The sequence below is a fragment of the Pelophylax lessonae genome (assembly GCF_965119305.1).
Source record: "Pelophylax lessonae genome assembly, chromosome: 1".
NCBI classification, from domain to species: Eukaryota; Metazoa; Chordata; class Amphibia; order Anura; family Ranidae; genus Pelophylax; species Pelophylax lessonae.
Window position 1 is genome coordinate 333569276 of NC_138768.1, and position 14260 is coordinate 333583535.

At 45.8% G+C, this 14260-nt stretch overlaps 1 protein-coding gene across 1 annotated transcript in view; it reads left to right on the forward strand.

Annotated features, from left to right (window-relative positions):
• The first annotated feature begins 1520 nt into the window (after positions 1-1520).
• Positions 1521-14260, forward strand: part of SPTLC1 (serine palmitoyltransferase long chain base subunit 1) — a 193476-nt gene continuing 180736 nt past the window's right edge. The window contains exon 1 of the mRNA XM_082259354.1: positions 1521-1696. Coding sequence (XP_082115480.1) covers positions 1643-1696 — 54 coding nt within the window. The 5' untranslated portion in view covers positions 1521-1642. The remainder of the gene's footprint in view (positions 1697-14260) is intronic.

Here is a 14260-nt window from a genome sequence, read left to right on the forward strand (position 1 = left end):
GGCAGGCAGCCCCTCCTGTGCAAACCGACGTGACTGTACGTCGGTCGCGCGCCTGCAGCTAGGGGGGATGCTCCTGCCCTCACTCGGCAGCGGGGACTCGGATGCACAGGGCAAGCAGCTCTGATTGCCGCCGGCCACCCGCGATCGCTCCCTGCTGAGAGAGAAGAACGGTCAGCTGTTGTAAACACAGCTTCTTCTCTCTGGAATGATCACAGAGCGCCTGTGATCCTTCTATATAGGATCAGAGGTCTCTGTGATCATTTCAAAAGCCCAACCCCCATACAGTTAGAAAACACTCCCCTAGGCTTACATTTAACCCCTGATCACCCACTGTGTTAACCCCTTCCCTGCCAATGGCATTATTACAGTAACAGTGCATATTTTTAGCACTGATTACTGTAGTAATGTCACTGGTCCCCCCCAAAAGTGTCAAAAATGTCAGTTAGGGGTCCAATCTGTCCGCCGCAATGTCGCAGTCCCTCGAAAAATCGCAGATCACCGCCATTACCAGTAAAAAAAACCAAAAAATAAATAAATCTTTCCCGTAGTTTGTAGACGCGATAACTTTTGCGCAAACTAATCAACATACGCTTATTGCAATTTTTGTTTTTACCAAATATATGTAGCAGAGTGCAAATTGGCCTAAATTGTAAAAAAAAAATATATTTTTTTTTTGGGGGGGGGGGGGGGGAAATGTTATATAGCAGAAAGTGAAAAATATGTTTTTTTTTTTCAGAATTGTCGCTCTTTTTTGGTTTATAGCGCAAAAAATAAAAATCGCACAGGTGATCAAATACCACCAAAAGAAAGCTCTATTTGTGGGGGAAAAAGGACGTCAATGTTATTAGGGTACAGTGTCGCACGAACATGCAATTGTCCGTTACAGTAACGAAGTGCCGAATCACAAAAAATGGCCTGGTCATTAAGAGGGCAGATCCTTCCGGTTCAGAAGTGGTTAAAGAAGAATTATACATCAAAGGATTAGTTAAACCCACAAGTGCTTTCTTTTTATCACTACTATTCCTTTATACTGGCTTTTGAAATTTACAAATGCAGCAATTTAGAAAGTGGATGTAAGGTTTAGCACCGGGAAATGCTTTTTAAAAGATATAAAGTGCATTTTATATATAACTATATAGATCAGACCAAAATGAGGGACAAATGAAAAATAGGGGACAGAGGGACTTTGTTCCAAATCAGGGACAGTCCCTTGGAATCAGGGACAGTTGAGGGCTATGCATAAGGTTGTACTTCTCACAGGCTGGTTTATCCCACCACGAAGAAATCAGGGAAGAATTCAAACACAGCCCACAAATTATCACTAGAGGGCAACATAGCTGAGTGCAAACCCGAACAAGGAATGCCTTAGTTCAATTGTTCCTATAGCAACAACACACCCAACATGGCAAACGACTAGCTGTCCCTCCTTCGTTCATCTCATTGGAGAGGTCTACCTAGGCCACGCCTCCTGGCTACATGGAATGACTCTGCGCCGGTGTACTTCCTGCCTGACGTCACGTAGTTACCGCCAATAGTCTCGTAGCTTCACTCTTTTGCACGCCCACCGGCCGCTGTCAGTAGCAGTTCAGGAAGTGTTCGGTTTTGTATCGTTATCGCTGTGGGCGCTCCGGCCTCTGGTGAGATGGCGGTCAGTCAGCAGTGGGTGTTGGTGGAGATGGTGCAGGCTTTCTATGAGGTGAGTGAGGCACGGGCGCTGTACTCGGGTCACACGGGGTGGGTAGGCCAGTAGGAGGCACAAGTTAGAGTTATCACATGGCATATGTCCTGGTGTTCCACAGGCGCCCTGCCCTGCTCCTTATTCTGTTCATGTAACCTTCCTGGTTCGTGTGTTCCTCACAGCATTCCTGTGTCCTGTCTACCCACTATTAACTGAACTCTATCATACCTATATGGCCCTGTAATGTCAGCCCATGGACTCTACAAGAGTCTCACACATTGGACCTTTTCAATTGTTCTGCTTTTCAGTACTGAGCAACTCAAATTATATAAACTCTTCTTTTATTTTAGGTAGATAAGCCACTTGCTCAGCAGGCCCTTTTCTGACACTTGTTCACAAGTAAAAATCAGTATTTTTTATTTTGCTAGAAAAATAACTACGAACACACACACTTTGTTTTTTTTTAAGAAGAGAATGAAATGGAGGTCGTTGCAATTAATGTCACATACATTTTAGTTCAGTGGTTTTTCAAACGCAATAAAAAAAATATAATTTAATGAATTAAACAAAAAGCAAAACACAATATATAACCAATTTTTTTGTATAATATGAAAGATGTTACACAAAGTAAATAGAAACCTAACATGATATGCTTTAAAATTGCGAGCGTTCGTTGAATGGCGTCAAATTACAGTACTTAAAAATCTCCATAGGCAACACTCTAAACATTTCTACAGGTTAACAGTTTAGAGCTACAGAGGAGGTCTAGTGCTAGAATTATTGTTCTCACTCAGACGTTCGCACTGATACCTCACATGTATGTTATGAATACTGTTTACATATATGTGCTAGACTTGCGTTTGCGTTCGCTTCTGCGTGCAAGCATGGAGTGATGGGGGGCACTTTAATTTATTTTTTGTCTTATCTTTACACTTCCTCCTCCTTCTTCCTTTTTTTTTTCACTTTTATTCCTTTTTACAGGGAATGTAAACACCCCTTGTAATAGAAATAAGGATGACACGTCCTCTTTATGGAGAGATTTTTTTTTTTGATCCGGCCACTAACACACTTCCTGTCTCTCCACTCTACTGGAGGAGCAATTGAAACACCCTTTGGACAGCAGCATTGTCAGTCTGGGGGGAGGGGAGTGTTAAGCCTCGTACACACGCATCGATTATTGGCCCGTGAATTTTCGGCCAAAGTCTGATCGGCTGATTTCCAGCTTGTTAGTATGATGCTTCCGACAACCAACTCCGACTTTTCGGCCGAAAAAAATCTGGTGTGCAGGCTATAAAATTTTTGTTGGCCGTCAACACAACGGCCGATTTTCCGTCAGTCAGTACAGATTTCGGCGGACAAAAATCTGATGAGCAAGACTGGATGCTCAGAGAAGAAAAAACACATGGAAAGTAAACCAGCACATGACATCACTTCTGAAGTTGGTTTTTGTTGGCCGAGAAAATTCGTGTGCAGTCTAGGCACATTCCAACCAACACAACAACACTGGACAAAAGTCGGATGATCGGTCGGCCGATAATCGTTGCGTGTGTACGAGGCATTAGACTCGATCCACACTAGCGCGACTTGTCAGCCTGACAAGTCGCGCTCCCTCGCAGTCCATTGTCTGCTACAGGACCCGTTCTAATAGGAGCGACACAAGTCGCTCCGACTTAGAAAAAGGGTCCTGTACTACTTCGGGGCGACCTGGGATCGACTTGCATAGACTTCCATTATGTGAAGTCCATGCAAGTCCCTTTGAAGTCGTGGTGCATAAGAATGCACAAGTCGCCCCAGAAGTAGTAAGGAGTCGTGCTGCCCCAGTGTGAACCGAGGCTTAGGCAACCCATACATTAGTCATATGTGTTTTTTTTATTTTTATTTTTTTTCCATTCAACCAGTTGGTTAAACAAAAAAGCCGACTTGACTCCCCCCATCCACATATTCAAGGCAGATGGGTGAATCTTCCCCCGCTATTGTGTTCTTCTTCTTTACCTTTTTAAAAGCAAGGGTTCAAAAAACAAAAAAAAAAAACTTTTTTTAATTTTAGTCTGGACCGGAAGTGACATCGTGACATTGCTGCCATCCTCCAAGGCCATAGAGTCAATCAAGGAATATCTACTCTTGATACCCTATGGGAGCAGCCGGCTGCACCATTGGATCGTTTCTCGGGCAAACCAGCGGAAACGGTAAGCCTGAGAAACACCGATGAGCAGCGGGTTGTGTGGGCGGGATGTCCCCTCCCGCTGCTTCATTAGGCGTTCCAGCGGCTCATAAACCGATTGGAATGCTTTTATGAGAAAGCCAGCCGCAAAAAAAAGCCAGCCGCAAAAAAAAAAGTAACGGGGTTATGGCTGATATCTTCAGCCATAATCCCGGTAAGCCACTTGCAAACCACAACTTATGTATGTATTGTGGTTGGCAAGTGGTAGTATAAAAGGGTTTGTAAAGGGGGAAAAAAAAACAGGCATGTTATACTTACCAGCTTTGTGTAACAGTTTTGCACAGAACAGACCCAATCCTCCTCTTCTCAGGTCCTTCACCAGTGCTCTGGACCACTCCCCTTGCCGTGTGCCCCCATAGCAAGCAGCTTGCTATGTGCGCGCGTGGTCCTGACCTGGCCCTCGGTGTCCATAAGATGCAGAGATCGTGGCTCAGACCTGCTCCCTCCCGCCTCACTGGCTGTGATTGACAGCAGCGGGAGTCATGAGTGCCTTCTGCTGTGTCTCAGCCAATGAGAAGGGAGGGACCTGGGAGAGCCACTGCTCTCGTGGATATCACTGGATCGAGATGGGGATCAGGTAATTATTGGGCACACTGAAGGTTTTTTTTTTTTTTTTTTTTTTTCTTTTATGTATAGAATACACGAAGGCAAAAAAAAAACTACAACCACTTTGAACCCCAAAACTAATGTATTACAGATTCACAGTGGCTAGATGTGGTGGCTACATTGGTTTTCTTTCTTTCCTTTATTTTTACCTGGTGATCTGGCAACTAACACACTTCCTGTCTCTCCACTCTACTGGAGGAGCAATGGAGACGCCCTTTGGACAGCATCATTGTCAGTCTGGGTGGGAAGGGGAGTGTTAGGCAACCCATACTTTAATCAGTTTTTTGTTTAACCAACTGGTTGAATGAAAAAAAAAAAAAATGACTTAATTCCCCCATCCACATATTCGAGGCGATCATCCCCACTGAGCTATTGTACTCTGACAGCGGGAAAACTAGAATACACCAATCGAGTGCAAACTTTCCAATACAGCATTTGTACAGAAGTTGTTCAGTAGATCGACTTCTGTACAACCTCCTGGCCCATACATGGATCGAAATTCAGCCAGTCCCCACTGAATTGACTGGATTTGGATCCATGTATGGCCGACTTTATACTAGCAGATTTAGGCTGGAAATGGTTTACTTAGTTTTTATGTTTAAAATAAGTAAATATGATATACTTTCCTGTCTATTTACGAATGCTTGCAGCATAAGGATTAAACATTTTCCTTGTTGATTGAGAGAGTAAAGTTCCACTTTAAATAACAAATTCACACTGAACTCCACCAGCCAATAAAAACAACCACAGCCGGTAGAAGATACTGGCACCAGCGGGGGACGTTGGATTGGGTAAATATTGGGAACTTTAGTTCTGCTTTAAAACGGAACTAAAAGTGGCTACAGTCGTCTTTCATCCAACAGTCCCATCCCTTACCAGCATCTTTTTCTGTGTGCTGGTTTTTGGCCCCCTTCATTGGCCTGCGTATACGCAGGAAGCCGTCACTCCAGCAATCGGTTTGGGCTGACCACTGTAAGCTGAGTTGTACATGCGTAGCACAGTTAAAATGTTAAGGATCACTGGGAGCAGGCAGGTAGGTGAATCTTTTTGCAAGGGAGACATTACATGTCTCGTCTGCAATAAAAAAAAAAAAAAAAAAACTGCCTGCTCACAGTGAATAACATTTTATACAATTTTCTTATTCAATTTCCTTTAGATTTACCTTCAACTACGTAGTTCAAGGACCTGTCTGATTGCATACAAATTGAAAATGTTTAGGTTTGACCTCATATTTTATATAGTTTTGTTAAATCCAAAGGAACAATTGCACAAGAAAAATGTATAATGTATGGCCAGCCTTAGTCTGTTAAAGGAAGCTCGGAAATGCCAGACTCACTGACTTGATCATTAGATAAAAATAAGTGAGGGAAAGAAAACGAATACTGCCACCACATATGCAGAATTATATTATATTATATTTTTGTTTTTGAAATTTAATTCTGCTTAAAAAACTCCTGTCAGTTTTGTTTGCTGTAGGTGTCCAATGCAAGAGATTTACCTTCACTTCCTGCTCTGTATGTAGCTAAAGTTACTAGAGGCTAAGACAGCACACACAGTGGCCATATCGTTCTTCAATGAAAATTGGTTCCTTTTGGGCAGGTTTGGTCCGAGCATACTGTGTAAAGTGATATTAAATCTGCAATACTACTTTAAAGAGACCATCATTTTTACAATCTCATTGCGCACACTGCTTTAGATTTCATTGACTACAGTATCTCACAAAAGAGAGCACACTCCTCACATTTTTGTAAATATTTTTTTCCCCTTTCGTTCATTGACAGACACAGCTCCTGATCTTCTTACCAATTGGGTTATACTGCCCCCGACAGGAGTAGGACACTAGGCAGAAAAAAAGTCTGGCTACACCTATGGGCAGTCCCAGGGGGTATACTCCCTCTCCCTGCTATAGGTACTCAGTTTTTTTTTTTTTTTTTCTGTCTAGTCAGGTGTAAGGACCTAGTTCCTTGCTGGGATCTCTGGTCCTTGAAGGGGGAGGATGCAGCTGCGACAGAGGCACAGGTTCTCTTTGGCACTCGCAAGCCATCCAGAGCGGCAAATATGTTTCCTTTCCCTGCTTATTTTGACAGAATTGTCACTAAATAATGAGGACGACCAAAGTGTCCCCTTGGGGTCCTTAAGTGATTCACTAGGCGGTACTCCTATGAGGAGTCCCTTATTAAGAAGTGAACTGTTGCACTGATGGTGGACCCTCTGGTTTCCAGGTTAAACAAGGCAACCATGATTCCGGTTGAAAAGTCCCCGGCCTTTAAGGATCCCGCTGACAGGAAGGCGGAGGTTTAGCCTGTAATATGTGCACTTTGGCCGGTTCGGTGATGAGGCCGGTTTTCACCATTGCCCTGGTGTCATAATGTCTGACTTAGTGGGCTAAGCTTTTAGGCCGTGACCTGTAGGCAGAACAGCTACACCCTGCCTTTGCTGAGCTGGTGGACCAGCTGGCCCAGGGGCTGCAGTTTATCTGTGATGCCTCTTTGGATGTGGCTCCCCTAGTCACTAGGATCTCTGTTTCGGCAGTGGTCCTCCAGCGTGTCTTTTGGCTTAAATGCTGGTCTGCAGACTAGATTTCTAAAATGGCCTTGACTGATCTCCCTTTGCAAGGAGATTGCCTGTTTGGAGCTACCCTGGGTGACATCAGTAAAGGTCTCACAGGGGGAAAGAGTACCTTTTCTTCCACAGGCTACTAAGGGCGAGGAACCTTGTTGTAGATATGGGCCCTCCTTCTCAGGTTATAAGTGTTTTTTTTTTTTTTTTTTTTTTTTTTTTTTTTTTTTTCTTTCCTCGGGGTCGACTTACAATGGCTCGAAGCCTTTCAGGGCCTACTGGAGGATCTAAACTAACCTGGTCTGGCAAGCCAAGAGCGGACTTTTCCAGACCCACGGACAAAGCTCAGGGTCTGTTTGGGGCGGTACAAGATCTCTTACTTCAAGGGTGATTTCCCGGTTCCGACTTCAGAACGTTTTTAGGGTTTTTACTCAAACCTGTTCAGTCCCCAGGAAGGAAAGCAAGGTGTGTCCATTCCTGGACCTCAAGACGCTGAATTGCTTTGTGCGGGTGCAGAAGTTCAGGATGGAGTCCATTCGCACGTTGTGGCATCCCTGCATCAGGTGGATTTTTTTCTTGCCTCTATCGACATCAAGGATGCTCACCTTTTCACATTCCAATATGTGCTAGTCAACAGCGATTTCCTTTGCTTTGCCGTGGGATAGGAGCATGATCAGTTTGTGGCTTTACCCTTTGGTCTCGCCTCTGCTCCTCGGGTCTTCACAAATGAGTTAGCCCCAGTGCTAGCATTGTTACGCCAACGGGGGGATCGCAGTACTGGGCTACTTGGACGACCTCCTTCTGCGAGCGGAGTCTCTTACTGCTCTGGTGGAAAACCTGGAAATCGCCATAAGAACTCTGCGGAAGTTCGGCTGGATTCTGAATTTTCAGAAGTCTGCTCTGGTTTCATCCACAAAGCTGTCTATCTGGGTCTGGGCTCGGCCTTAGCCAGTGTTCCTTCCTCTAAACAAATTCCCAGAAATTGCAGACTGCAATTTGTTTGTCTCCTGCTGTCCAGCAGATGGTCATCCCTCCGGACTTGCATGCGGATTCTGGGCCTGATGGTGTCTACCTTCAAGGGGGTTCCGTTTGCACAGTTCCATACATAGTCTCTGATGTGGTGGCTTCGTTCTCCAGCACATCAGCTGGGCATATCCTTCCTCCCCTTGTGGACAGTGATCACCACGGATGTCAGCCTGTCCGGCTGGGGAGGCTTCCTCTGCAAAAATTCTGCTTAGGGCCTCTGGACACTGGAAGAGTCCAGACTGCCTATCAGTGTCTTGGAACTCTGAGCAATCAGACTGTGCCTGGACCATTGGATGGATCGACTTCAGGGATGTCCAGTGCGCATTCAATCGGACAATGCCATGGCTTATATCAATCACCAGGGGGGGGCACAGAAGTGTCCTGCGGGCTCTGGAAGTAGCCAGCATTCTAAGGTGGGCAGAACAGTTTGTTACAGCCCTCTCTGCTGTACACATTCCTGGGGGGGAACTGGCAGGCAGATTACCTTAGTCGACAGGCGTTGGACCAAACAGAGTGGTCCCTTCATCCGGAGGTGTTTCATCAGTTTTTTTTCTCCAGTGGGGCATCCCCGAGGTGCATCTGTTGGCATATCAGCTCGGTCACAGGATCTTCTGCCGGACACCACAGACACGCTGGTAGCCCCGTGGAGTCAGTATTGTCTAATTACGCCTTCCCTCCTCTCAAGCTTTTGCCAAGACTTCTACACAGGATTGAGGCAGAAGGGATTTTGGTCTTCTTAGTGGCTCCAGACTGGCCTAGCCGGGCTTGGTACACCAATCTGGTGCGGCTGGCTGCCAACATTCCTTGGAAGCTTCCTCTCAGGGAGAATCTGCTGTCCCCAGGATTAATCTTCTATCCTGCTTTACAGTCGCTGGCTTTGACAGCTTGGTTGTTTGAACGCAAGGTGCTGATGGATTGAGGTTTGTTGGAGTCTGTGTTTTCAACGCTGTTAAAAGCTAGGAACTCTACGTCTAGGAAGATCTACCATCGTACGTGGAAGTCGTATATTGCGTGGTGTGAGTTTCTTGAGGTTCATCCTCGTTCTTTCTCGTGGCTCAGATCTTGACCCTTCCTTCAAAAGCGGTTGAGCAGAAACTGGCCTTGAAGTACTATCAAAAGTCAGGTGTTCGCCTTGGTGGTCTTCATTCAACGGGCCTTGGCCACATACTCCCTGGTGCGCACTTTTCTTCAGGGGGTTAGGCCTCCGTTGCCGCCTTGGGACCTCAATTTGGTGCTCTCGGTCCTGCAGAGGCCTCCTTTTGAGAAGCGTCAGGAGATTCCCCTGCTTACGCTTTCCCAGAAGGTGGCCTTCTTGGTGGCTATCACCTTTGCGCGTAGGGTGTCGGTATTGGCGGCGTTATCCTGACGTTCACCTTACTTGCTGGTTCACAGAGATAAGGTGGTTCTTCGTCTCTGTCTGTAGTTCCTTACAAAGGTTGTCTCTGATTTTCATTTGACATGAACAGACATTGTGTTACCTTCCCTGTGCCCTGGCAAAAACATCCAAAGGAAATTGCTTTGCATGCCTTGGATGTTGTCCGGGCAATTAGGGTGTACCTGGCAGCTACTGAGTTTTTTTTTTTTTTTTTAGGAAGTCAGACTCCCTATTTGTACTCATGGATGGGCCTAGGAAAGGGTTGTCCCCTTCCTTTTCGACCATTTACAGATAGATCAGACAGATGGTGATCCAGGCCTATTCCATCAGGGGTCAGGTTCCTCATTTCCCTGTCAAGGCGCACTCTACTCCTGGGCCTTCCGTCCATCAGTTGTCAGTGATTCAGGTTTGCAGGGGGCCTCCTGGTTGTCGGTAAACACTTTCACAAAGTTCTATAAAGTGGATGTGCTGGCATCTGTGGATGCTTCCTTTGGCTGCAAGGTTTTGCAGGCTGCTGTTTAGAGGACCTGTTTCTGCTGTTTTCATGTGACAACACTGAAGAAATTCACTTTGCAACAATGTGAAGTAGTGAGTGTACAGCTTGTATAACAGTGTAAATTATGTTGTCCCCTCAAAATAACTCAACACACAGCCATTAATGTCAAAACTGCTGGCAAAAAAAAGTGAGTACACCCCATGTGAGTGTCTAAATTGGGCCCAATTAGCCATTTTCCCTCCCCAGTGTAATGTGACTCGTTAGTGTTACAAGGTCTCAGGTAGCAATCAGGAGCAGGTGTGTTTACTTTGGGTTATCACTCTGTCATACTGATCACTGGAAGTTCAACATGACACCTCCATGGTAAAGAACTCTCTGAGGATCTGGAAAAAAGAATTGTTGCTCTACAGAAAGATAGCCTAGACTATAAGAAGATTGCCAAAACCCTGAAACTGAGCTGCAGAACGGTTGCCAAAACCATACAGCGGTTTAACAGGACAGGTTTCACTCAGAACAGGCCTCGCCAAGGTCGACCAAAGAGGTTGAGTTCATGTGCTCAGCGCCATATCCAGAGGTTGTCTGGGGAAATAGAGTGCTGCCAGCATTGCTGCAGAGGTTGAAGGGGTGGGGGGGGGGACGGGGTCAGTGCGCTCTCAGCACAGTAACCTTTGCTGCCCATAGATGCCTATGTGCGGCATGTATACGGTAAAGCCACATTGTTCTGTAATGGAAATAGTTTGGGTAAGCTTGGCCCAAATAACTATTTAAAGGAGTTAAAAAGGGAGAAGGTTTTTATCTTGATGCATTTTGATAAAACGCCTTCTGTGTGCAGCAGCACCCCCTCAGCCCCCCTAATACTTGCCTCAGGTCCCTCTCTGCCCGGTGATGTCCACAAGTGTCTCAGCCATCCGAGATTCTCCCTCCTGATTGGCTGAGACAAAGCAGCGGCGCCATTGGCTAACACTGCTGTCAAAGTCAGCTAGCCAATCGGGAGAGAAAGGGCAGGGCTGGGTCAGGGCTTCATGTCTGAATGGACACAGGGAGCTGTGACTCGACTCAGGTGCCCCATAACAAGCTGCTTACTGTGGGGGTACTGAACAGGAGGGAGGGGCCAGGATCACAGAAGAGGGACCCGAGAAGAGGAGGATCCATGCTGCTCTGTGCAAAACTGCTGGGCAGAGCAGGTAAGTATAATATGTTTGTTATTTTTATAGGGGGAAAAAAAACAAGACTTAAAGCGGAGTTCCACCCAAAAGTGGAACTTCCGCTTTAGGGAGTCCTGACCCCCCCGACATGCCACATTTGGCATGTCATTTTTTGGGGGGGGGGGAGCGGGTACCTAGTTTTGACAGGTACCCGCTCCCACTTCCGCTCGGAGTGCCGCGGCGCCCTGAGCGGAAGTTCTCCTCTCCCCCTCCCTCCCTGCAATCTTCTGGGACACGTCAGAGGTCCCAGAAGATTGCCGGCCAATCACGGCGCGCAGCGCGACTCGCGCATGCACAGTGGGTACCCGGCTGTGAAGCCGCAAACTGTAACAGCCGGGTGCCCACAGCAGTGATGCCGGCGCCGAGGGAGAGGATCGAGGCTTCCGGCGGCCGCATCGCTGGACCGTTGGACAGGTGAGTAAATGGCTGGAACTCCGCTTTAACAATCAAGTGTCGGTTCACACTATTCCGACCCGAAGTCGCCCCGACTTCGGGCGACTGAAGTCACCCGTGCGGCACGACTTCGGCGCGGCTTGTAACGACTTCACATAATGGAAGTCAATGCAGGTCGCTCCGACTTTGCAAAAAAAAAGGCGCAGGAACTTTTTTCTAAGTCGGAGCGACTTGAGTCGCTCCTATTAGAATGGTTCCATTGCACAGCATGGACCGCTACTTGTCAGGCGACCAAGTCGCCTGACAAGTCGGAACAGTGTGAACCGGCACTTAAAGTGATGTTAAAGCTAGACCTTAAATAGACCTTACACTGTACAACAGTGGCGGCTGGTGAAGTTTTAGGATGATGGGGCGCCAGACCCCGCCCTTCCTTTTGACCCCCTCCTACTTTTCATAAGATCCCTTGATATGGGATATATTGACAGACCCCCCTATTATGGGATATACTGAGAGACCCCCTATAAAAAAAAAAATAGGGGGTCTCAATATATCCCATAACAGGGGGTGTCTCACTCCTAGTAATCCCATAATAGGGGGCAGAGGCCCTATTATGGGATATACTGTGGGAGACACCCTAAAGGATATACTGAGAGACCCCCTATTATGGGACATAATGACTGAGAGTGAGAGAGACCCCTCCTATATGGTATATATGCTGAGAGGCCCCTATTATGGCATATACTGAGAGAAGCCCCTATAATAAAATATAAATAAAATGGGGGATCTCAGTATATATACCATATAGGAAGGGGTCTCTCTCAGTCAGTAACTACAATAGAGGGGGGCAGGTGGGACTTTAACGGTGCTAAATGATGGAGAAAAATCTGAATTCTCAAAAATTGTACATTTTATTACACATAGAAAGTGAGGACAAGACAATACATCAATATAAAATGATAAAATCAAGAAAATGCACTCAAAATATCAACTCTACATGTTTCGCCATCTTCATAATAGCTTCTTCAGGAGTTTTCATAGACATTTCTCGAGAGTGAACATTTCTAGGTAACAAAGGGAAAAGACATAAAAAACATGACATGTGTATGTATATAGGGCTTATCTCAACGGTCCTAATGTTGAGTGCCCAATTGATTTGCATAATTGTAAAGACAATGATACCAATAAAGTACCTTAAAATGACCTGAGCCCTTTCTTATGCCGAAGGTGGAGGTAATAGAGGTGACGCCACCAAAGCAAGCACAGAGGGGGAGGGGAGCCGAGACCTTCAGACTCCTAGAGTTGACCCATAGAGAGGGTGACAGCCAGGCTAGAGATGATAGATAGAGATAGTAAAACCAGAGCATAGAAATACATTTCAACCAAAATTGCTATGTCTCCAATTGGTATGAGGCTAAATATCAGGTAAAAAAGTTACCAAGATAATCACCTGATTATGAGTAAATGTGCAGTTGATTCCCTAGGTACCTCAATGTAACAAAGACAGGAAGGGAAAGTGAAGTCCCCTTAATATCCCCCAAATGGGAGGTATCCCTTGAAACAAAGAGAAATGGAATTTGTTGAAGATAGTAATATAATGAGGGTCTGTCAAGTTTTGAGGGTATGAACACTTACCCAAAATTGACAAAATTCAGCACCTAAATTGTCATGCAGTATTCAAAAGTTCACCGCCATTTCAATTCAGTGAATCTTCCAGTAGTACACAAAAAATGAAGGAGACTGCACGGGAAGAGAAAGAAAAAAGCAAGGAAGGACATCATCAGCGTAAAAATCTACCAGAGATAAATGGAGAGAAGCAGGGTTTGAAAGATTTCATTTACCGCAAATGGTCTCAAAGATCATGTATCGTTCCCCGGTGGTCTAGTGTAATACTGACCTTGTGGCGCCGGCATTTATACACCCCCTCCACTCCCTCGGCGTCTGACGTCACCGAGGGAGTGAGAGCGAGGTACGCCCAGTGGTCCAATGGAGGCCAAAAAGGAAGTGCGTCATTAAGACGCGACCGCATCACGTGATTCCGCCGGAACCGGAAGGTCGGGGATGACAACATCCGGTCCGGACAAGAATGTAAGCAGAGGAGGTAACAGATTGCCGAAGGGCAATCTAAAGAAGGATCCAAGATGAAACTTGACAGCATCGCCAAAGACCGGATTTCAAGGAAATATATCCGCAATGCCTATACAATGGGGAAAAAATCCAAAGACACAAAAGGGTCGTAAAAAAAGGAAATTGCCCCATCTAATAGATAAATCAGTGTATGTGATAAAGATGAACATTAAATAGAAAAGAGATGTTAGTAAAAACTCCATAAAAGGACAACTGGGCATTTTGAAGCGGTGCTGCTACTAACCAGGTTGGACCATTTTTCCTGGAAAATAAATGTAGGGCACCGCGGGTGCCCATATGGGCAACCATAATAGAGGCTGAAAATAGGCTCGAATCCAAGGGGTCCCCCAATGTGCCTGCCCCGAGGTATGCCACCTACAGTCGCATCCCACTTACGCCATTGTGTGGATGCGACTGTATTTAATTGTCATCTTTATCACATACACTGATTTATCTATTAGATGGGGCAATTTCCCTTTTTTTACGACCCTTTTGTGTCTTTGGATTTTTTCCCCATTGTATAGGCATTGCGGATATATTTCCTTGAAATCCGGTCTTTGGCGATGCTGTCAGTTTC